Genomic DNA, 19,127 nt, shown 5'->3' with positions numbered 1-19,127 from the left:
GAAGGAGAGCCTACCGCTCTCGCACCCCGGTATACAGGATAAGATCCCCTATTTTCGGTTATCACCAGGACCCCGAACCCCTTGATCTACAATAAAGAACATTTGTGTTGCATCTTTGTACATAAAGAAATGTGTTTTGTTTACAACGGAAATATTGTACACCTCTGTGCTTGACTGCCAAGCCAGAGGAAAAATGTGAATGCTGCTATTATTTTTGTATTGTTAGGAAGTTAGTATGATTGAATGTTTGAGTGAGTGTAGTTTATTGAGGACAGTTAGAGGTACCGTTTTTTTTTTTGTAATGCATGTCCCTGTCTGACACAGCGCCTCTTAGAATTCTTAGTTAAAACGTTTTTCAAACATAGTTATGGTCAGTGTAGAGGCCATGGAAGAGTGCTCGCTGGGTCAGGAAGAGAAGACAACGCAGTTATGTGATCCTTCACGCTTCGCGTTAGGGATCACAAGGAGGGAGTGTAGCCACCTGGGTTGGCCACTTCCCGACTTAAAATGGAGAACTGCAAAGACTACAGGGAAATTCAGCCAACACAGGCAAAAACTAGCAAGTGCAGAAATCCTGTGTATTAGAACTTGCAAAATCCCAGACAGCACTGAAACCAGCAGCCATCTGCATATTAATGAGCGATCCCCGGGCACAATTGAAACACTTAAGGTGAATAAGGCCAAGCCAGACTCCTCGGCGCCAGCAGGGGCCAAGACAAAGGAAGGCCAACGGGCACTTAGGGACCGCCCAGCGATCAGGGAACCGCTCCAGTATTGGAGAAATCGATCCCAGTGATCGGAACGTAGTCCAATCACTTGGAACCAGATACGGGGTCCGCCCCGAATGGCGCGAAGCCCCTGGGGACTATAAAGTAAAGCCCCCAAGTTCAAATCGGTCTTCTTGGCAGGGTCACTCAGCAACTCGAATCAACCCGTGAGAGTGAACTGTCTAAGCTGCCGCATCAACCAAGTAAGTCTCCAGTCAACGCACGCTACGAGATAGGCGCTCCTAGCTACCAGTCCATACCAGCTTTTGAATCCTGCAGACTCAGATCAAACAAAAGGCCATTTGTTCCCCTGACCTGGTGGGCCAATTCCGAAGCTAAGTATAGGCCTTTTAGTGATAGAGAATAGTCTAGTAAGTAGAGTTTATGCATGAGTAGTGATTTACTGTGCATAATAAATGTGTTTTGATTTGAATCTTACTAATTGGTGTGTTGAGTTATTGATCAGCACTTGAACTTGAACCTCGTGGCGGTATCATAAAGATATCTGGCGACTCTAGAGCAAAGGTTATAGAAACAGAGCAAATTCAGTAAAGACCCAACGGGCAACGAATTAAGAGCCAACCAAAAGTTAGCAACATATTACTGCCGACATCCTGACGGGACCCGACTTAGAAGTGGCTTAACCACTCCGGGAGAACCCAAAATTTGTTCAGGTGGAACACAGCCGGTAGACTGCGCCCATGTCTTTGAAAATCACCTTTAAGGTAGTAACATCAAGGTGCTTCATGGGAGTGTTAAACAAAATCTGACACCCAAGTCACAAAGGATATTCGAACAGGAGAATAAAGGTTTGGGCAAAGAGATTGGTTTTAAAGGAGGCGAGAGAGGGCGATGCGGAGAGGTTAAAGGAGCAAATTTCAGACAATAGACAATGCCTCTTGTACCATACAAGTTAAATTTTCCCTTAAACATCTGATCATAAGAAAACAATCCCAACTTCTCTAGACTTTCCGCATCTTCATCCATTCCAATAAATTGCCGCTCTGCGCCCTCCCCAAAGCCCTTCACCTCCTGAACTGACAGTGACAAAGACAACCTTGCGAAGGTATCTCATTACCTGTAGACCCTTGTTTCTGCTTGCCAACACCCCATTGAGGGGAATCAGCAAGACCATGACCGCCAACCCAGCCAAGACCGAAGGCCCCAGTTCCTGCCATAGGAAAACAACTCCGACCAAAATTTGCAAGGGAGCCGACCACAGCAAGTGGATGAAGTTTGTGACATCGTTAAACCTCTGTGCATCCACAGCCATCAAATTCACAATCTCGCCCACTGTCGATTCCTTGCGGGTTGTGTTGGATACTGTCAACGCCTGTCAAGAGATGGAAAAACACAACTTAATTCAGCCCCAATTTTGGAAGGAAGCATGTTCAGATCGGACGCCACATCTGATTTTTAAAAATAAATTTAGAGTACCCAATTAATTTTTTGCAATTAAGGGGCAATTTAGCATGGCCAATCCACCTACCCTGCACATCTTTGGGTTGTGGGGGTGAGACCCACACAGACACGGGGAGAATGTGCAAACTCCACACGGACAGTGACTCAGGGCCAGGATCGAACTGGGACCTCAGCGCCATGAGGCAGCAGTGCTAACCCACTGCGCCACCGTGCTGCCCCCCCCACATCTGATTTTACGCTGATCCACCCATGCCTGTCCCCCCCCCCCCCCCCGCAGTTATATTATTGGTGACGTTTGTTCTGATTATCAGGTTGCTTTATTTGGGCCTGTGATGTAGGCCTCATCGGAGTGAGCAGACACATAACTGGCTGGTGTACTGAGCCCCTCGGGACACACTCACCCCCAATGCAGTTTAGAGGGTTGCAAAAGGGGCTAAGAGGGAGGGGTGGAACTTGGTGGAAGTTTTTCAAGCAAATCTGGACATTGGAGAGGAGGACAGAGCAGTACGATGTGAATCGGGGCCAGGACCCTCTCCTGGACCAGCACGGATCCTCCAAGAGGGCTGCAGAGGAATTTCGCAGATTTTACCTGGCCTGGATTTTTAATCCTTTTTGTCGCTACCAGATCAAATGGTTCCATTTACCCATCACCCCCTGTGCTCACTGATCTACATTGGCTCCCGCCTCACCCCTCCCTATCCTCTGTGATCTCCTCCAGCCCGACCACCCTCTGAGATTTCTGCATTCCTCCAGTTCTGGCCTCTTTGAATCTTCTCTTTAAATTTTATTCCAGATTTCCTATCATTCGATATCCCAGTGTTAGAGCCGTTCTCTGGTACTGCACCTTCTTGTAGACGGCTGCTGTGATCGCCGTCCGCACTCGCATTCCTAGCAGGAAGCAACACTGGAAATACTGCTGCAACAATAGTGACTGAATCAAGGCAGTGATGAATAGCAGCACAGCGTACATGTATCCCATCCACTGGTAAATAGATGGGTCCGCAGTGAAGGAAACCATCAATCTGTTCATTAAAAAGGGAGCAGAGTAAAATTAGATTAAAGTCGGCACCTGAAACAGAAAATCTGGGTACATCGGGTCAACACAAGACCTTGCATTTATATATCTCCTTTAATGTAATAAAATATCCCAGAGCACACCGCAGGAGCGTTATCAAACAAAATTGACACTGAGCAACATGAGGAGATATTGGAGCAAGAACACGAAAACTTGGTCAAAGAGCTGAGTTTTAAGGAGCAACTGAAGCGGAAGAGGGAGCGAGGTAGAGCGATTTGGGGAGGGAATTCCAAGGCTTGGGACCCTGGCAGCTGGAAACACAGACGTCAAGGATCGAGCCAATGACGCCAGATGATGTGCAAGAGGCTCGAATTTGAGGAGGGCAGAGATCTCAGAGGGTTGTGGGGCTGGAGGAGGTGACAGAGATGGGGACTCAGAAGCTAAAAGCAGTAAATCGGGGAAATACAAATACTAGTTGTTAGGAAAGAATCAAGCTCCCCAGCATTTGAGTTTGAATGGATGCTTTATTGTTAATAGACCTCATTCAGTGTTTCAATAGACTGCGCCATATGAATAAAGGGGATGTAGGTGGCACTGGGGCAGTTGATGGAGAAGTGATCTCTGCACAGAACAGAGGTTCGGAGGGGGGGGGGGGGGGGGGCGGGGGGGGGGGGGGGGGGGAGAGGTTTTAGATAACACAGCGAAAGATAAGAGATCAGGTACATTTTCAGATGGCTCTGGATTCAAGTCTCACTCCCGGGTTTGAGCACTAAAATGCAGTGTGGCACTCCAGTGCGATACTGAGGGAGTGCTGCACTGTCAGAGATGCCGGGCGGAATTCTCCCCCCCCCCCACGCCAGGCGGGAGAATCGCCGGGGCACCGCGGGAGTCCCGCCACGCCCACCGATCGGCGGGCCGGCCTCTCGGAATGAGGACCTCCTTTCCTCCGCCGCCCCGCAAGATCCATCCGCCATCTTCTTGCGGGGCGGCCTCGGGGAGGACAGCAACAGCGCATGCGCGGATGACGTCATTTACGCGACGCCGGCCGCATCATTGACGCGGCGCCGCTTTTTACGCGACGCCAAGGCCCAGCGCGCGTAAAATACGCGACGCTGCTCCTAGCCCCCCCCGGGGGTGGGAGAATAGGGGGCTGGGAGCGGGCTCCGACGCCGGAAACACTCCGGTTTTCACTCCGGCGTCGGCACTTTGTCTCCATTTCGGAGAATCGCTCCCGCCACATTTCAGACGAGACATTAAACCGAGGCCCCACCTGCCTGCTTTGCTGGATGTAAAAGGTGCCATATTATTATTTCTAAGAAGAGCTGGTGAGTTATGCTCCACATATTGTCAGTGTCCCGACCAATATTTATCCTCAATCAACGTCACAAAAACAGGTTCTCTGGAGAGGAACACGTCTCAGTTTGAGGGGGTCTGCTGTGTGAGAATTGGCTGCTGTGTGGCCTATCTGCCAACAGTGATTGCACGTCAAAAAGTACTTCATTGGCTATCAGGCACTTTGAAGCATCCAGTGGCTATGAAAGGTGCTATAGAAATGTAAGTATATTTTAAACCCTTCAGCCCTCCTGAGATCACGGCCAACACCCCTGCTTTACAATTATGGACAGAGTGGACATGGGGAGAAGATGGCACCATCCTGGGGGAAATCGAAACTATAAATAGAAGGTGGTCACGAATAAATTGAGGAGCGAATTCAGGTGCAATATCTTTACTTAGAGTAGTGAGAATGTAGAACTCGTGATGACAGGGCGTGTCTGAGGTGGATAACATCGATATAATTAAGAGAAAGATGGATAAACACGTGAGACAGAAAGGGATAGAAGGACATGCTGATAGGGTGCGATGAAGGAGGGTGAGGCATGAAGATCAGCAGGGACCATTTGGGCCGAATGGACTGTTTCTGTGCTGGAAATACTGTTTTTATTCCACTCACTTCAGCAGCTGTGGACTCACAAACACCAAAATATCGTGTAAGAGTTTAAAAATGACCCCTTTGATGAGGATGTGTCGATAGGTTTTCATCATCGACCACACCAGCCACCCCTCAGCCACCTTCGGTGCCGATTCCTCCTTCTTGGGCTTCTCCTTTTTCTCTTTCCTGCTCTTTTCTTCCTAAAGGATGAATGAGAGAAACAATACAGAGTACGGCCACAAGTCACAACGGCGTCACGAAACCTGCACGCCCAGCACTCCCCACGGACCAAGAAAACTGGGTTCGAACCAGGTAGTGGGCCCTCGCATTGGAATATGTCTGAGGATATGCGGAATGACTGAGAACCTTTACATTCAGAACCAATAGTATTTCCATCGCAATGACATAACCAACTACTGGTAGGGCCTGGGCGTTTGCCCGAGATGTAATTCTGCCAATATAACTGGGATTACATCATAGGACACCTTCTCCAAATCCCTTACCATACTGACTTGGAAATATAACGGCCGTTCCTTCTCTATCGCTGGCTCAAAATCCTGGAACTCCCTCCCTAACAGCACTGTGGATGTACCTACACCATACGGACTGCAGCAGTTGAAGAAGGCAGCTCACCACCACCTTCTCAAGGGCAATGAGGGATGGGCAATAAATGCTGGCCTAGCCAGCGATGTCCACATGCGGTGAAAGAATAAATAAAGAAAGTCCTGGCAAATGGTGATGAGACTGGGTGAAGAGGGGTGAGGGGAGGCTATTTCTGTGCTGTCTGTGTACTCTTTCACTTATTATAAGTGAGCGCTGGAGACATCATGAATGGCTGAAGACATCATGAATGAGTCTGACCTTTATGTACACGGTCAAGCGCACAATGAGTTAGGATTGCTCGCCTTCCGGCTGAGAAAGTTATGGTAAGATTTAACAGAGATTTTACAGGATCTTCATGAAGAAAAATAGGGAGGGACGTTTGAAGGAGGTTGGGTAACCAGAGGGAACAGATTGAAGATAACTGAGTTAGTGGAGAGGAGGAGATGGTTTTATTCCACAGCGAGTTGCTGTGATCTGGAATGCACTAACTCGTGGAGAAAACAAATTTAACAGTAACTTCCAACAGGGAATTGAATCAAAACTCGCAAATGAAGAATCTGTAGCGCTACGGAAGAGTGGGGTTGATCAGACGGATCTTTCAAACTTCCAGCAGTGGACTGATGGGTCGAGTGGCCTCCTTCTGTGCCGGAAAGTTCTATGAGTCACTGAACAGAGGTGAGAAGCTGGAACCCAATCTGATCTTCCCTCCTAACCCCATAGAGCTCAAGGAGAAATGAGTCACAAATTGCTGCTCTCGCTGAAATCAAATTAACTCAACCAAAATGGAACCAACGTGTTTCTGGCTCACCTGACTCAGTGCTACGCTCGGTAATGTGGGATGTGTGGGGATTTCTGTGACGGGGCCAGTACCTCTGGGTCACTGCCAGGTGCACATTCTGGTTTTGGAATGCTGGTCAGGCTTCCTAAAGGCTCCCCAGCTCTCACGTATGCCTCCATGTAACTGGCAATGCACACCAGCGGGCACATCCTGGTACCTCACCTCAGTTGATGAGTTGAACTCAATCAGGGTTTCATCAGCTTGGTGTCGATCGGGGCATGACCCCCCCTCTGAGCGTGCAAGGTCTGGAACGGTGGAAGAAGCGGATGATCCTAGCAAGAGTGTCAATGGGTCTGAAGGCAGACACCACCAAGAAATGTGACACACCCCACCCACAAAGGGGTCTGGGCACAATTCCTGTCTGCAAAACATCACTTTCTGTTGGGACATTTTTGTTACTAATTTTCTCCTGACAAAGCGGACTTGTGGCAAATCAGCTTAGGAAATTCTGGGACCTTCCTGAGTGTTAGCAAAGAAACTCAGTCACAAAGGTGGAAGAGATGTCGTATCCAATGCTTGACCAGAGGATAGAACCATCCACGAGGTCGAAACACAATTGCACAATGTGATGCTATACAGTATAGAAGGTGGTGGTCTGCGAGCCACCTACCATGACTAAGATATCCTGACTGGCACTCCTGCTGAAGCCGTTCATTTGCTCTGTGTCTTTAAGAATTTTCTTTTTCTGCTTTTCTTCCATCTTCCTTCGCGCCTCCCTCAGGCCTTGAATCATGTACCGCTCAAAGTTGGCATGAATGGTTTGCGTTTTGTCAATTTCATTCAACTCCCAAAGGTGTTTGGTCTCCAGGGGTTTTCTGTACCCCTTTATCATCATCCTACATGAAATGCCAAAACATTAATTGCAGCCGATTGTACAATTCCTGTCTGCAAAACATTACCTCCTGTTGGCACATTTTTGTTACACTTTTTCTATCGAAGTTTTGAATATGTTATAATTTGATTATATTATAGAATCCAATGGTGACGTTGATAATGGAAATCTCCTATGTAAACATGTCACACTGTAATTATATCCTCCCACCAGCAGAGGCACCATAACACCTCAGGTTTTCAATCCCACACTGCGCTCCTCAGACTATTCTACTGAGAAACTTTGGTGCTCTATAATCCTCTGCTTCCCAAACTGTTGTAAGTCTTGTTACGTACCAATTATTAATTGTTAAAAAAAAATCAGAGTTTACGATGTACAAATAAGAACAGAAGGTGCCACATTAAAAATTGGATATATTCTGATAAGGAGATATTTGCAGTAATATGGAGAGCAGGGGAGAGAGAGTGGAACTCATTTGATAGTTAGTTCACTGAGCTAGCACAGGTACAATGGGCTGAATGGCCTCCTTCTGTGCTGTAAGCTTCTGTAAAAATTTCATTAGAATTTTGCACAGCGGGATACAGATTCCACTTTCTTCAATCCAACTTCAATGGAGTTAACCTGGACTCCCCAGATGACTGATCAGTCTTTCCGATATAAGCAACGGGCGGAATTCTCCAGTCGCCGACGCCAAAATCGAGTTCGCTGATCGGCCGGAGAATCAAAGTCCTCGCTGAAATCGGGGGCAGCGCCGCTTTCGCGATGCTCCGCCCCCTCCGAAGCGACATACTCTAGGAGTACGCCACACACCGTATCGACGGCCTCAGGACGTTCCCTGAGGCCCTCCCCCCCCCCGATGCTCCGCCCCCGACCGGCCGAGTTCCCCACGGCGTGGGTCTCTCATGCTATTACTTGTCAGGAGCTCGGCGTGGCGGCTGCGGACTCTGTCCAGCGCCGCCACAGTCGGGGGAGTGCTGATCCGCGGGCTGGGGGCACTGTTGAGGGGTGGTCCGGGGGTCGTGAGCCAACCAAAGGGGGGTATTTGGGAGGGTGGGTCCGCGCGTGGCCGGCGCCATGTTGCACGGCATGGCTGCTGCAGGCCGCTGATATGCGCATGCGCAGCCACGGACACGGCCATTCTCCAACCGTATCGGCGGCTAGAGCCGGGGGCTCTACGCTGCTGTCCTACTAGCCCCCAGCCAAACGGAGGATCGGGGCCTGTTTTCACCACCAGGTTGGTATGTTGCCTCCCTGGTGCAAGGGTCAAGGATGCCTCGGAGCGGCTGCAGGGCATTCTGGAGGGGGAGGGTGAACAGCCAGCTGTCGTGGTGCATATAGGCACCAACGATATAGGTAAAAAACGGGATGAGGTCCTACAAGCTGAATTCAGGGAGTTAGGAGTTAAACTAAAAAGTAGGACCTCAAAGGTAGTAATCTCAGGATTACTACCAGTGCCACGTGATAGTCAGAGTAGGAATGACAGGATAGCTAGGATGAATACGTGGCTTGAGAGATGGTGCAAGAGGGAGGGTTTCAAATTCCTGGGACATTGGGACCGGTTCTGGGGGAGGTGGGACCTGTACAAATCGGACGGTCTGCATCTGGGTGAGACTGGAACCAATGTTCTCGGGGGTGTGTTTGCTAGTGCAGTTGGGGAGGGTTTAAACTAATGTGGCAGGGGGATGGGAACCGATGTAGGAAGTCAGTGGGGACGGAAAAAGGCAGGAAGGGAGAGTGTGTAAAGCATGACCAGAGAAAGCAGGGCAGAGAGCAAGGAAAGTCTACATTAAACTGCATTTATTTCAATGCAAGGGGCCTGACGGGCAAAGCGGATGAACTCAGGGCATGGATGGGCACATGGGACTGGGATATTATAGCTATGGCTGAAACATGGCTAAGGGAGGGGCAGGACTGGCAGCTCAATGTTCCGGGGTACAGATGCTAAAGAAAGGATAGAACAGGAGGGAAGAGAGGAGTGGCGTTTTTGATTAGGGAGAACATCACGGCAGTACTTAGAGGGGATATATCCGAGGGTTCGCCCACTGAGTCTATATGGGTGGAACTGAAAAATAAGAAGGGAGAGATCACCTTGATAGGACTGTACTACAGGCCCCCAAATAGTCAGCGGGAAATTGAGGAGCAAATATGTAAGGAGATTACAGATAGCTGCAAGGAAAATAGGGTGTTAATAGTAGGGGACTTTAACTTTCCCAACATTGACTGGGACAGCCATAGCATTAGGGGCTTGGATGGAGGGAAATTTGTTGAGTGTATTCAGGAGGAATTTCTCATTCAGTATGTGGATGGACCGACTAGAGAGGGGGCAAAACTTGACCTCGTCTTGGGAAATAAGGAAGGGCAAGTGACAGAAGTGTTAGTGAGGGATCACTTTGGGACAAGTGACCATAACTCCATTAGTTTTAAGATAGCTATGGAGAATGATAGGTCTGGCCCAAGAGTTAAAATTCTTAATTGGGGCAAGGCCAATTTTGATGGTATTAGATAGGAACTTTCAGAGGTAGATTGGGGGAGACTGTTGGCAGGCAAAGGGACGGCTGGTAAATGGGAGGCTTTTAAAAATGTGTTAACCAGGGTTCAGGGTAAGCACATTCCCTTTAGAGTGAAGGGCAAGGCTGGTAGAAGTAGGCAACCCTGGATGACTCGAGATATTGAGACTCTGGTCAAAAAGAAGAAGGAGGCATATGACGTACATAAACAACTGGGATCAAGTGGATCCCTTGCAGAGTATAGAGATTGTCGAAATAGAGTTAAGAGGGAAAACAGGAGGGCAAAAAGGGGACATGAAATTGCTTTGGCAAATAATGCAAAGGAGAATCCAAAGAGCTTCTACAGATACATAAAGGGAAAAAGAGTGACTAGGGACAGAGTAGGGCCTCTTAAGGATCAACAAGGACATCTATGTGCAGAGCCACAAGAGTTGGGTGAGATCCTGAATGAATATTTCTCATCGGTATTCACGGTGGAGAAAGGCATGGATGTTAGGAAACTAAGGGAAATAAATAGTGATGTCTTGAGAAGTGTGCATATTACAGAGGAGGAGGTGCTGGAAGTCTTAAAGCGCATCAAGGTAGATAAATCCCCGGGACCTGATGAAATGTATCCCAGGATGTTGTGGGAGGCTAGGGAGGAAATTGCGGGTCCCCTAACAGAGATATTTGAATCATCGGCAGCCACAGGTGAGGTGCCTGAAGATTGGAGAGTGGTGAATGTTGTGCCCTTGTTTAAGAAGGGCAGCAGGGAAAAGCCTGGGAACTACAGACCGGTGAGCCTAGCGTCTGTAGTAGGTAAGTTGCTAGAAGGTATTCTGAGAGACAGGATCTACAAGCATTTAGAGAGGCAAGGACTGATTCGGGGCAGTCAGCATGGCTTTGTGCGTGGAAAATCATGTCTCACAAATTTGATTGAGTTTTTTGAGGGGCGACCAAGAAGGTAGATGAGGGCAGTGCAGTAGACGTTGTCTACATGGACTTTAGCAAAGCCTTTGACAAGGTACCGCATGGTAGGTTGTTGCAGAAGGTTAAAGCTCACGGGATCCAGGGTGAGGTTGCCAATTGGATTCAAAATTGGCTGGACGACAGAAGACAGAGGGTGGTTGTAGAGGGTTGTTTTTCAAACTGGAGGCCTGTGACCAGTGGTGTGCCTCAGGGATCGGTGCTGGGTCCACTGTTATTTGTGATTTATATTAATGATTTGGATGAGAATTTAGGAGGCATGGTTAGTAAGTTTGCAGATGACACCAAGATTGGTGGCACAGTGGATAGTGAAGAAGGTTATCTAGGATTGCAACAGGATCTTGATCAATTAGGCCAGTGGGCCGACGAATGGCAGATGGAGTTTAATTTAGATAAATGTGAGGTGATGCATTTTGGCAGATCGAATCAGGCCAGGACCTACTCAGTTAATGGTATGGCGTTGGGGAGAGTTATAGAACAAAGAGATCTAGGAGTACAGGTTCATAGCTCCTTGAAGGTGGAGTCGCAGGTGGACAGGGTGGTGAAGAAGGCATTCGGCATGCTTGGTTTCATTGGTCAGAACATTGAATACAGGAGTTGGGACGTCTTGTTGAAGTTGTACAAGACATTGGTACGGCCACACTTGGAATACCGTGTGCAGTTCTGGTCACCCTATTATAGAAAGGATATTATTAAACTAGAAAGAGTGCAGAAAAGATTTACTAGGATGTTGCCGGGACTTGATGGTTCGAGTTATAAGGAGAGGCTGGATAGACTGGGACTTTTTTCCCTGGAGCGTAGGAGGCTTAGGGGTGATCTTATAGAGGTCTATAAAATAATGAGGGGCATAGATAAGGTAGATAGTCAACATCTTTTCCCAAAGGTAGGGGAGTCTAAAACTAGAGGGCATAGGTTTAAGGTGAGAGGGGAGAGATTCAGAAGGGCCCAGAGGGGCAATTTCTTCACTCAGAGGGTAGTGAGTGTCTGGAATGGGCTGCCAGAGGTAGCAGTAGAGGCGGGTACAATTGTGTCTTTTAAAAAACAGTTAGACAGTTACATGGGTAAGATGGGTATAGAGGGTTATGGGCCAAGTGCGGGCAACTGGGACTAGCTTAATGGTAAAAACTGGGTGGCATGGACTGGTTGGGCCGAAGGGCCTGTTTCCACGCTGTAAACTTCTATGATTCTATGATTCCCATGCCAGCATCACGACATAGCCTGAGAATCGGAGAATCCAGCCCAACTCATTTTTACAGCACTTTTAATGTGACAAAACATCTCCAGGTGTTTACCAGGGCTGGTTTAGCAGAGGGCTAAATCGCTGGCTTTGAAAGCAGACCAAGGCAGGCCAGCAGCGCGGTTCAATTCCCGCACCAGCCTCCCCGAACAGGCGCCGGAATGTGGCGACTAGGGGCTTTTCACAGTAACTTCATTTGAAGCCCACTTGTGACAATCAACGATTTTCCTTTTTTTTCATTTTCAGGAGCGCTATATAACAAAATATGGCTCCAAGCCACAGAAAGAGACGATAGGTCAGGTGGCCAAAAGCTTGGTTGAGGAGTTATGTTTTACACAGCTTGTCAAAGGAGGAAAGTCGGCAGAGACAGAGAGAGGTGTAAGGAGGGTATTCCAGAACGTAAGGCACAGACAACCCGGGCCGAGGGCACCAAGGTTGGAGCAATTAAAACAGGTGATGCTCAAGGTGTTATGGGCCAGGGTTTCGAGAACCCCAAAGTGTATCATGGAGTTCACCTGACCCACAACTTTACATAGAACATAGAACATAGAACAATACAGCGCAGTACAGACCCTTCGGCCCACGATGTTGCACCGAAACAAAAGCCATCTAACCTACACTATGCCATTATCATCCATATGTTTATCCAATAAACTTTTAAATGCCCTCAATGTTGGCGAGTTCACTACTGTTGCCGGTAGGGCATTCCACGGCCTCACCACTCTTTGCGTAAAGAACCTACCTCTGACCTATATCTATTACCCCTCAGTTTAAAGTTATGTCCCCTCGTGCCAGCCATATCCATCCGCGGGAGAAGGCTCTCACTGTCCACCCTATCCAACCCCCTGATCATTTTGTATGCCTCTATTAAGTCTCCTCTTAACCTTCTTCTCTCCAACGAAAACAACCTCAAGTCCATCAGCCTTTCCTCATAAGATTTTCCCTCCATACCAGGCAACATCCTGGTAAATCTCCTCTGCACCCGCTCCAAAGCCTCCACGTCCTTCCTATAATGCGGTGACCAGAACTGTACGCAATACTCCAAATGCGGCCGTACCAGAGTTCTGTACAGCTGCAACATGACCTCCTGACTCCGGAACTCAATCCCTCTACCAATAAAGGCCAACACGCCATAGGCCTTCTTCACAACCCTATCAACCTGGGTGGCAACTTTCAGGGATCTATGTACATGGACACCTAGATCCCTCTGCTCATCCACACTTCCAAGAACTTTACCATTAGCCAAATATTCCGCATTCCTGTTATTCCTTCCAAAGTGAATCACCTCACGCTTCTCTACATTAAACTCCATTTGCCACCTCTCAGCCCAGCTCTGCAGCTTATCTATATCCCTCTGAAACCTGCTACATCCTTCCACACTATCGACAACACCACCGACTTTAGTATCGTCTGCAAATTTACTCACCCACCCTTCTGCGCCTTCCTCTAGGTCATTGATAAAAATGACAAACAGCAACAGCCCCAGAACAGATCCTTGTGGTACTCCACTTGTAACTGAACTCCATTCTGAACATTTCCCATCAACCACCACCCTCTGTCTTCTTTCAGCTAGCCAATTTCTGATCCACATCTCTAAATCACCCTCAATCCCTAGCCTCCGTATTTTCTGCAATAGCCTACCGTGGGGAACCTTATCAAACGCTTTGCTGAAATCCATATACACCACATCAACTGCTCTACCCTCGTCTACCTGTTCAGTCACCTTCTCAAAGAACTCGATAAGGTTTGTGAGGCATGACCTACTCTTCACAAAGCCATGCTGACTATCCCTGATCATATTATAACCAACTTTGTGGTTATGGGGAACACACTTTACAGGTGTGATGCAACAGAGATCTACAATACTTTTAAATTAAAACAATGTTTATTTATGAAACCAGTTAACAATCTTTCCTTGCAACATCCATAAGAAAAAAAAAACCTTTTTACAGAAAGACATCAGGTTTAACTTCTCTACAGAAACAGGTATTCTTTTTAAATCACCAACGGATCTGTAGACAGTCTTTAGATTACAGAGAGAGACTAATACACCTACTTGCTGAGACTGCAGCTATCCAGCTCTCAAAACGAAACTAAAATGGACCCTGTACCAGACAGCCCAAAGCGAAAGTAAAGCAGTCAGACAGTCCAGCTCCACCCACACCCTGACATCACTGATAAACACCCATTTCTTAAAGGTACATCCACTACAGCTATTTTATAAACACCCATTTCTTAAAGGTACATCCACTACAGCTATTTTATAAACACCCATTTCTTAAAGGTGCTCTCACATGACAAAGGGAACAAAATGAGAGGAGCGTAGATATCTGGGAGGGTTGTGGGGCTGAAGGAGATTACAGAGATGTAGGGGAGGGGGGGGGGGGTGGAAGAGGCCATGGAGGAATTTTAAAATCAAGACGTTACTTGAATGGGAGGCAACATGGTTCAGTGATAGGGAAACAAAACTTGATGTGAGTAAGGACACAGGCAGCAGGGTTGTGGATGACCTGAGGCTTACAGAGGGTATAACGTGAAAGGTCAGCCGGGGATGCTCTGGAATAGTCATGTCCAGAGGGAATGGAGACATGGATGAGGGTTTCCTTCGATTCCTACCTCCCCAAGAGCTTTATCTAACCCCTTCTAACATACAGGGCTGGATCCTCCGTTTGAGAGACTGTGTTGACACCGGGACTGAAAGGGGGGGATGTAATAATAATAATAATCTTTATTATTTGATAATAATCATCTTTATTGTCACAAGTAGGCTTACATTAACACTGCAATGAAGTTACTGTGAAAAGCCCCTAGTCGCCACATTCCGGCGCCTGTTCAGGTACACAGAGGGAGAATTCAGAATGTCCAATTCACCCAACAAGTGTTCCATGGTCCCGATGGTGGTGCTGGTTCCGGAGTAATTCAGGACATGCTAATGGGGCAGCACTCGTGCCATGTGGAACCGGTGCAATTCCACCTCACTCCGGCATCGGATTGGCTGTGGTCGGGATTGGCAGTGGAGAGCGGGACAGGCTGGGGCTGCATAAAAGCTCGCCACTCCCCACAGACTCTCATTCCAGCCAAGAAGATGCCAGCCCAGAGAGCGGCCCTGACGTACACGGAAGCAGAGCTCGACACACTGAAGGAGGCCGTGGAGGACAGAAGGGACACTCTGTCCCCCGGGGTGGGAAGGAGGCTGGTACCCGCTGACCGGGCCTGGATGGTGGCAGAGGCTGTGAGCGCCGTGGGCCCCACCACCAGGGCTGGGCAGCAGTGCTGGAAAAGATTGCATGACCTCCTCAGGGCGGCCCGGGTGAGTCACCATCAGGGTGCCCCTGGCACCTCCCCTCTCCCCCGACACCCCTCCACCTCTCACCCCCCCCACCCTCCCCCAGACCGCATCCACCGGCAGCCCCCTCACACCCCACCCTTCATCACGTGCCAACACCTGGAGCGCCTGCCATGGCCGGGTGCCCTGCGCAGACAGGCCACCAGCCGCGGACCCCCTGTGCTGCCCACGTCTGAGTGTGTCCCACACTCTGCATTATCTGTCCCCCCAGGAGGAGGTGGCCCACAACCGCAGGGAGAGAGAAAGGATCGGAGGGGGCCCACCGGACCTGTGGCTCTTCACCATCGTTGAGCAGAGGGCGGTGGACCTGGTTGGCGGGGTGGGAGAGCGGATGGTCACCGAGGCGGAAGTCAGAATGGGACAATCAAGTGAGCGCCCAATGCATTGCGACGTCCCTATGGGACTTGAGTCACCCCTTCCCCCCCATATCCCCCCACAGTCTCGCCATGCATCTGGTATTGTGTCTTGCTGGGTCACCACCAGGTGATGCGGAACCGTCCGGTGCCCCCCCTCCCCCAGCCGCAACCCTGCGGCAGCCTGGAGCACATTTCCGGAGACAACACCGACTTCTCATCACTGCTGTCAGCGGCCCCCTCCACCAACCCAGAGACACGCACCTGGGTTGGGCACTTTCGGGGAGAAGCTCCTGGGGCAGTATCTGGCGCAAACCACAGGCATGCGGCGGTGCATCAGGTGGACCGAGGGGCAGACAGTCGGAGACCTGCCCAAACCCCAGGGATTAGCTACCATCCAGACCGGTCTAGCACTCCTGGAAAGGGTGGCCCCATCAATGTTGGAGATGCAGACGCAAAGCTAGGGGCGACATAAGGGGTTTTCTGCAACCAGCCAGTGCCTGTAGGTGTAGTTGGAGGAGTCCAACCGCCTGTACCATCAGGAGGCGGTGCAGACAACGCGTGCCAACCAGGCCAACAATGCACGAGTGGCCTCTGCGGTGGAGGCCTTAGGGGCGAAGGTATCGGCCATGGGTCAGGATGTCCATGGTTTGAGGCGCAGTGTGCAGGCAGTGGATGAGGCACAGGACAGGGCGGCCATGTCAGAGGCAGCCACACATCCTCCCCGTGTCTGCGTGGGTTTCGCCCCCACAATCCAAAGATGTGCAGGGTAGGTGGATTGGCCACGCTAAATTGCCCCTTAATTGGAAAAAATGAATTAGGTACTCTAAATTTATGTTAAACAATGTCAGAGGCAGCCATGTATCAGGGCCACGTGGACATTGCTGCCGCGCTCCAGAGCGTGGCCCAGTCATGTCGAGAGCATTGGCCTGGCGCTGGCTGACCTGAGGTAGTCCCAGAGGGACGTGGCTCAGTCCCAGAGGGATGTGGCCCAGTCCCAGAGGGACGTGGCCCAGTCCCAGAGGGACGTGGCTCGGTCCCAGAGGGATATGGCCCAGACCCAGAGAGATGTGGCACAGACCCAGAGGGATGTGGCCCAGTCCCAGAGGGACGTGGCCCAGTCCCAGAGGGATGTGGCCCAGACCCAGAGGGATGTGGCCCAGTCCCAGAGGGACGTGGCCCAGTCCCAGAGGGACGTGGCCCAGTCCCAGAGGGACGTGGCTCGGTCCCAGAGGGATATGGCCCAGTCCAAGAGGGATGTGGCCCAGACCCAGAGAGATGTGGCACAGACCCAGAGGGATGTGGCCCAGTCCCAGAGGGATGTGGCCCGGTCCCAGAGGGACGTGGCTCGGTCCCAGAGGGACGTGGCTCGGTCCCAGAGGGATGTGGCCCAGTCCCAGAGGGACGTGGCTCGGTCCCAGAGGGACGTGGCTCGGTCCCAGAGGGATGTGGCCCAGTCCCAGAGGGATGTGGCCCAAACCCAGAGTGACGTAGCCCAGTCCCAGAGGGATATGGCCCAGTCCCAGAGGGATGTGGCCCAGTCCCAGAGGGATGTGGCCCAGTCCCAGAGGGATGTGGCCCAGTCCCAGAGGGATGTGGCCCAGTCCCAGAGGGATGGAGTGCGTGGAGGAGGTGGGTTGTGGGGGTGGGAAGGGACGCTTTAGCTCCCGAGTCGGCGAACCTGGAGGCGATCAAGTTGCCCTCAGCATGGCAGCTGTGGGGCACACGTTAGGCAGCCTCCTGTGCCCGGCCAAGCCCTATGTCCAGCCCATACTGGCTCTCCTCCGCATCCTCCTCGTCGGATGAGGTTGTGAATGGCGCTATAGAAATGCAAGCTCTTTCTTTCAGGAATTGGCTGGGCCAGGTGCCACTTTTTGATGCCTCTCCAATTAACCCAACGGCCTTTGTGATAGAATTATAGAATCTTATAGCCCAGGAATGGCCTTGAGACCCATTGTGCCTCTGTTGCTTTCTGAAGGAGCTGTCTGATTATTCTCACTACCCCTCCTTTCTCTTTATTCCTTCACCGATTATCCCAATTCCCTTTGGAAAGCTTCCATTTAATCTGCCTCCGCATCCTTTTACCACATGAATTTCAACTTTGCCAACAGTGCGATCTTCCCACATTGCAAATCACTGCCGGAGCCGAGCGTCTCCCTTACCTGTTAAACCAGTGGAATGTTATTTGACTGAGGAAGGATGCAGATAATTGTGGATTCTAAGGAAAGAGAAGAGACAATTGTATTTAAACAATACTTGAAAACGGGAACCAAACACGTGGTGGCCCAATCAACTGAAGGAGGACAATGCAGGCAATTCCCAATATTGTCTCCACTGGACATCCTGCTTTCCTGCAGCGTTCAATGGAAAGTGGTCAGAAGCTGCAATTCCACCTTGTCTATATTACCTCACAATCCCAGGTATCCAACTGAGTGAATTCAGTAGAGAGCTGTGATGAAATGGGCTCAGTATGGATCAGTACCCCATTGGGAGGAATATCTATTCAGAGAATCACCATGGAAATTATTGCAAAATTGTTGAAGCAAAAAGATTAAATATCAGCACGGTAGCATTGTGGATAGCACAATTGCTTCACAGCTCCAGGGTCCCAGGTTCGATTCCGGCTTGGGTCACTGTCTGTGCGGAGTCTGCATGTTCTCCCCGTGTGTGCGTGGGTTTCCTCCGGATGCTCCGGTTTCCTCCCACAGTCCAAAGATGTGCAGGTTAGGTGGATTGGCCATGATAAATTGCCCTTAGTGTCCAAAATTGCCCTAAGTGTTGGGTGGGGTTACTGGGTTCTGGGGATAGGGTGGAGGTGTGGACATTGGGTAGGGTGCTCTTTCCAAGAGCCGGTGCAGACTCGATGGGCCCAATGGCCTCCTTCTGCACTGTAAATTCTATGAAATTCTATGAAATCACAAGAATGAAGACAGACTCCAATAAGTGCTGGGAACCCCAGATTAATCTCGTTAAACAAAATTACTTACATTTCAACAAATGCTCACCGATTCCTTGGACTGAATTTTCCGAACCTCCGTGCCGAAATCGCGATCGGAGCAAGGTGGAGAATGGGTGTTGACGCTGAAATTCAGCGCGATGCCGCTCCCGGAGAATCGCCGCGAATCACGCGCATGCGGTCCACGCGGCGCAAGTAGGGGGCCATTGACAGAAGCCCCCCCCCCACCTCCACGATTCTCCCAGGAAAACTGGCCGAGTTCCCGGCGGCATGGTTCTAACCAAGTTTTGCCTGTTGGGAACGGCCGGTGGCGGCTGCGGAATCAGTCTGCGGCCGCCCTGGTGGAGGGCTGGGG

At 50.0% G+C, this 19,127-nt stretch overlaps 1 protein-coding gene across 1 annotated transcript in view; it reads right to left on the bottom strand.

Moving 5' to 3' along the window:
- The window catches only part of abcc2 (ATP-binding cassette, sub-family C (CFTR/MRP), member 2), a 154,603-nt gene that overhangs the window by 106,060 nt on the left and 29,416 nt on the right, over window positions 1–19,127 (bottom strand). Inside the window, 5 exon segments of the mRNA XM_072479697.1 lie at window positions 1,846–2,100; window positions 3,034–3,211; window positions 5,156–5,334; window positions 7,186–7,411; window positions 17,979–18,034. Of these exon segments, the coding sequence (XP_072335798.1) occupies window positions 1,846–2,100; window positions 3,034–3,211; window positions 5,156–5,334; window positions 7,186–7,411; window positions 17,979–18,034 (894 nt within the window).

The sequence above is a fragment of the Scyliorhinus torazame genome, chromosome 16 (assembly GCF_047496885.1).
Source record: "Scyliorhinus torazame isolate Kashiwa2021f chromosome 16, sScyTor2.1, whole genome shotgun sequence".
Classification (NCBI taxonomy): domain Eukaryota; kingdom Metazoa; phylum Chordata; class Chondrichthyes; order Carcharhiniformes; family Scyliorhinidae; genus Scyliorhinus; species Scyliorhinus torazame.
This window is presented reverse-complemented; position numbering and strand designations above follow the sequence as displayed.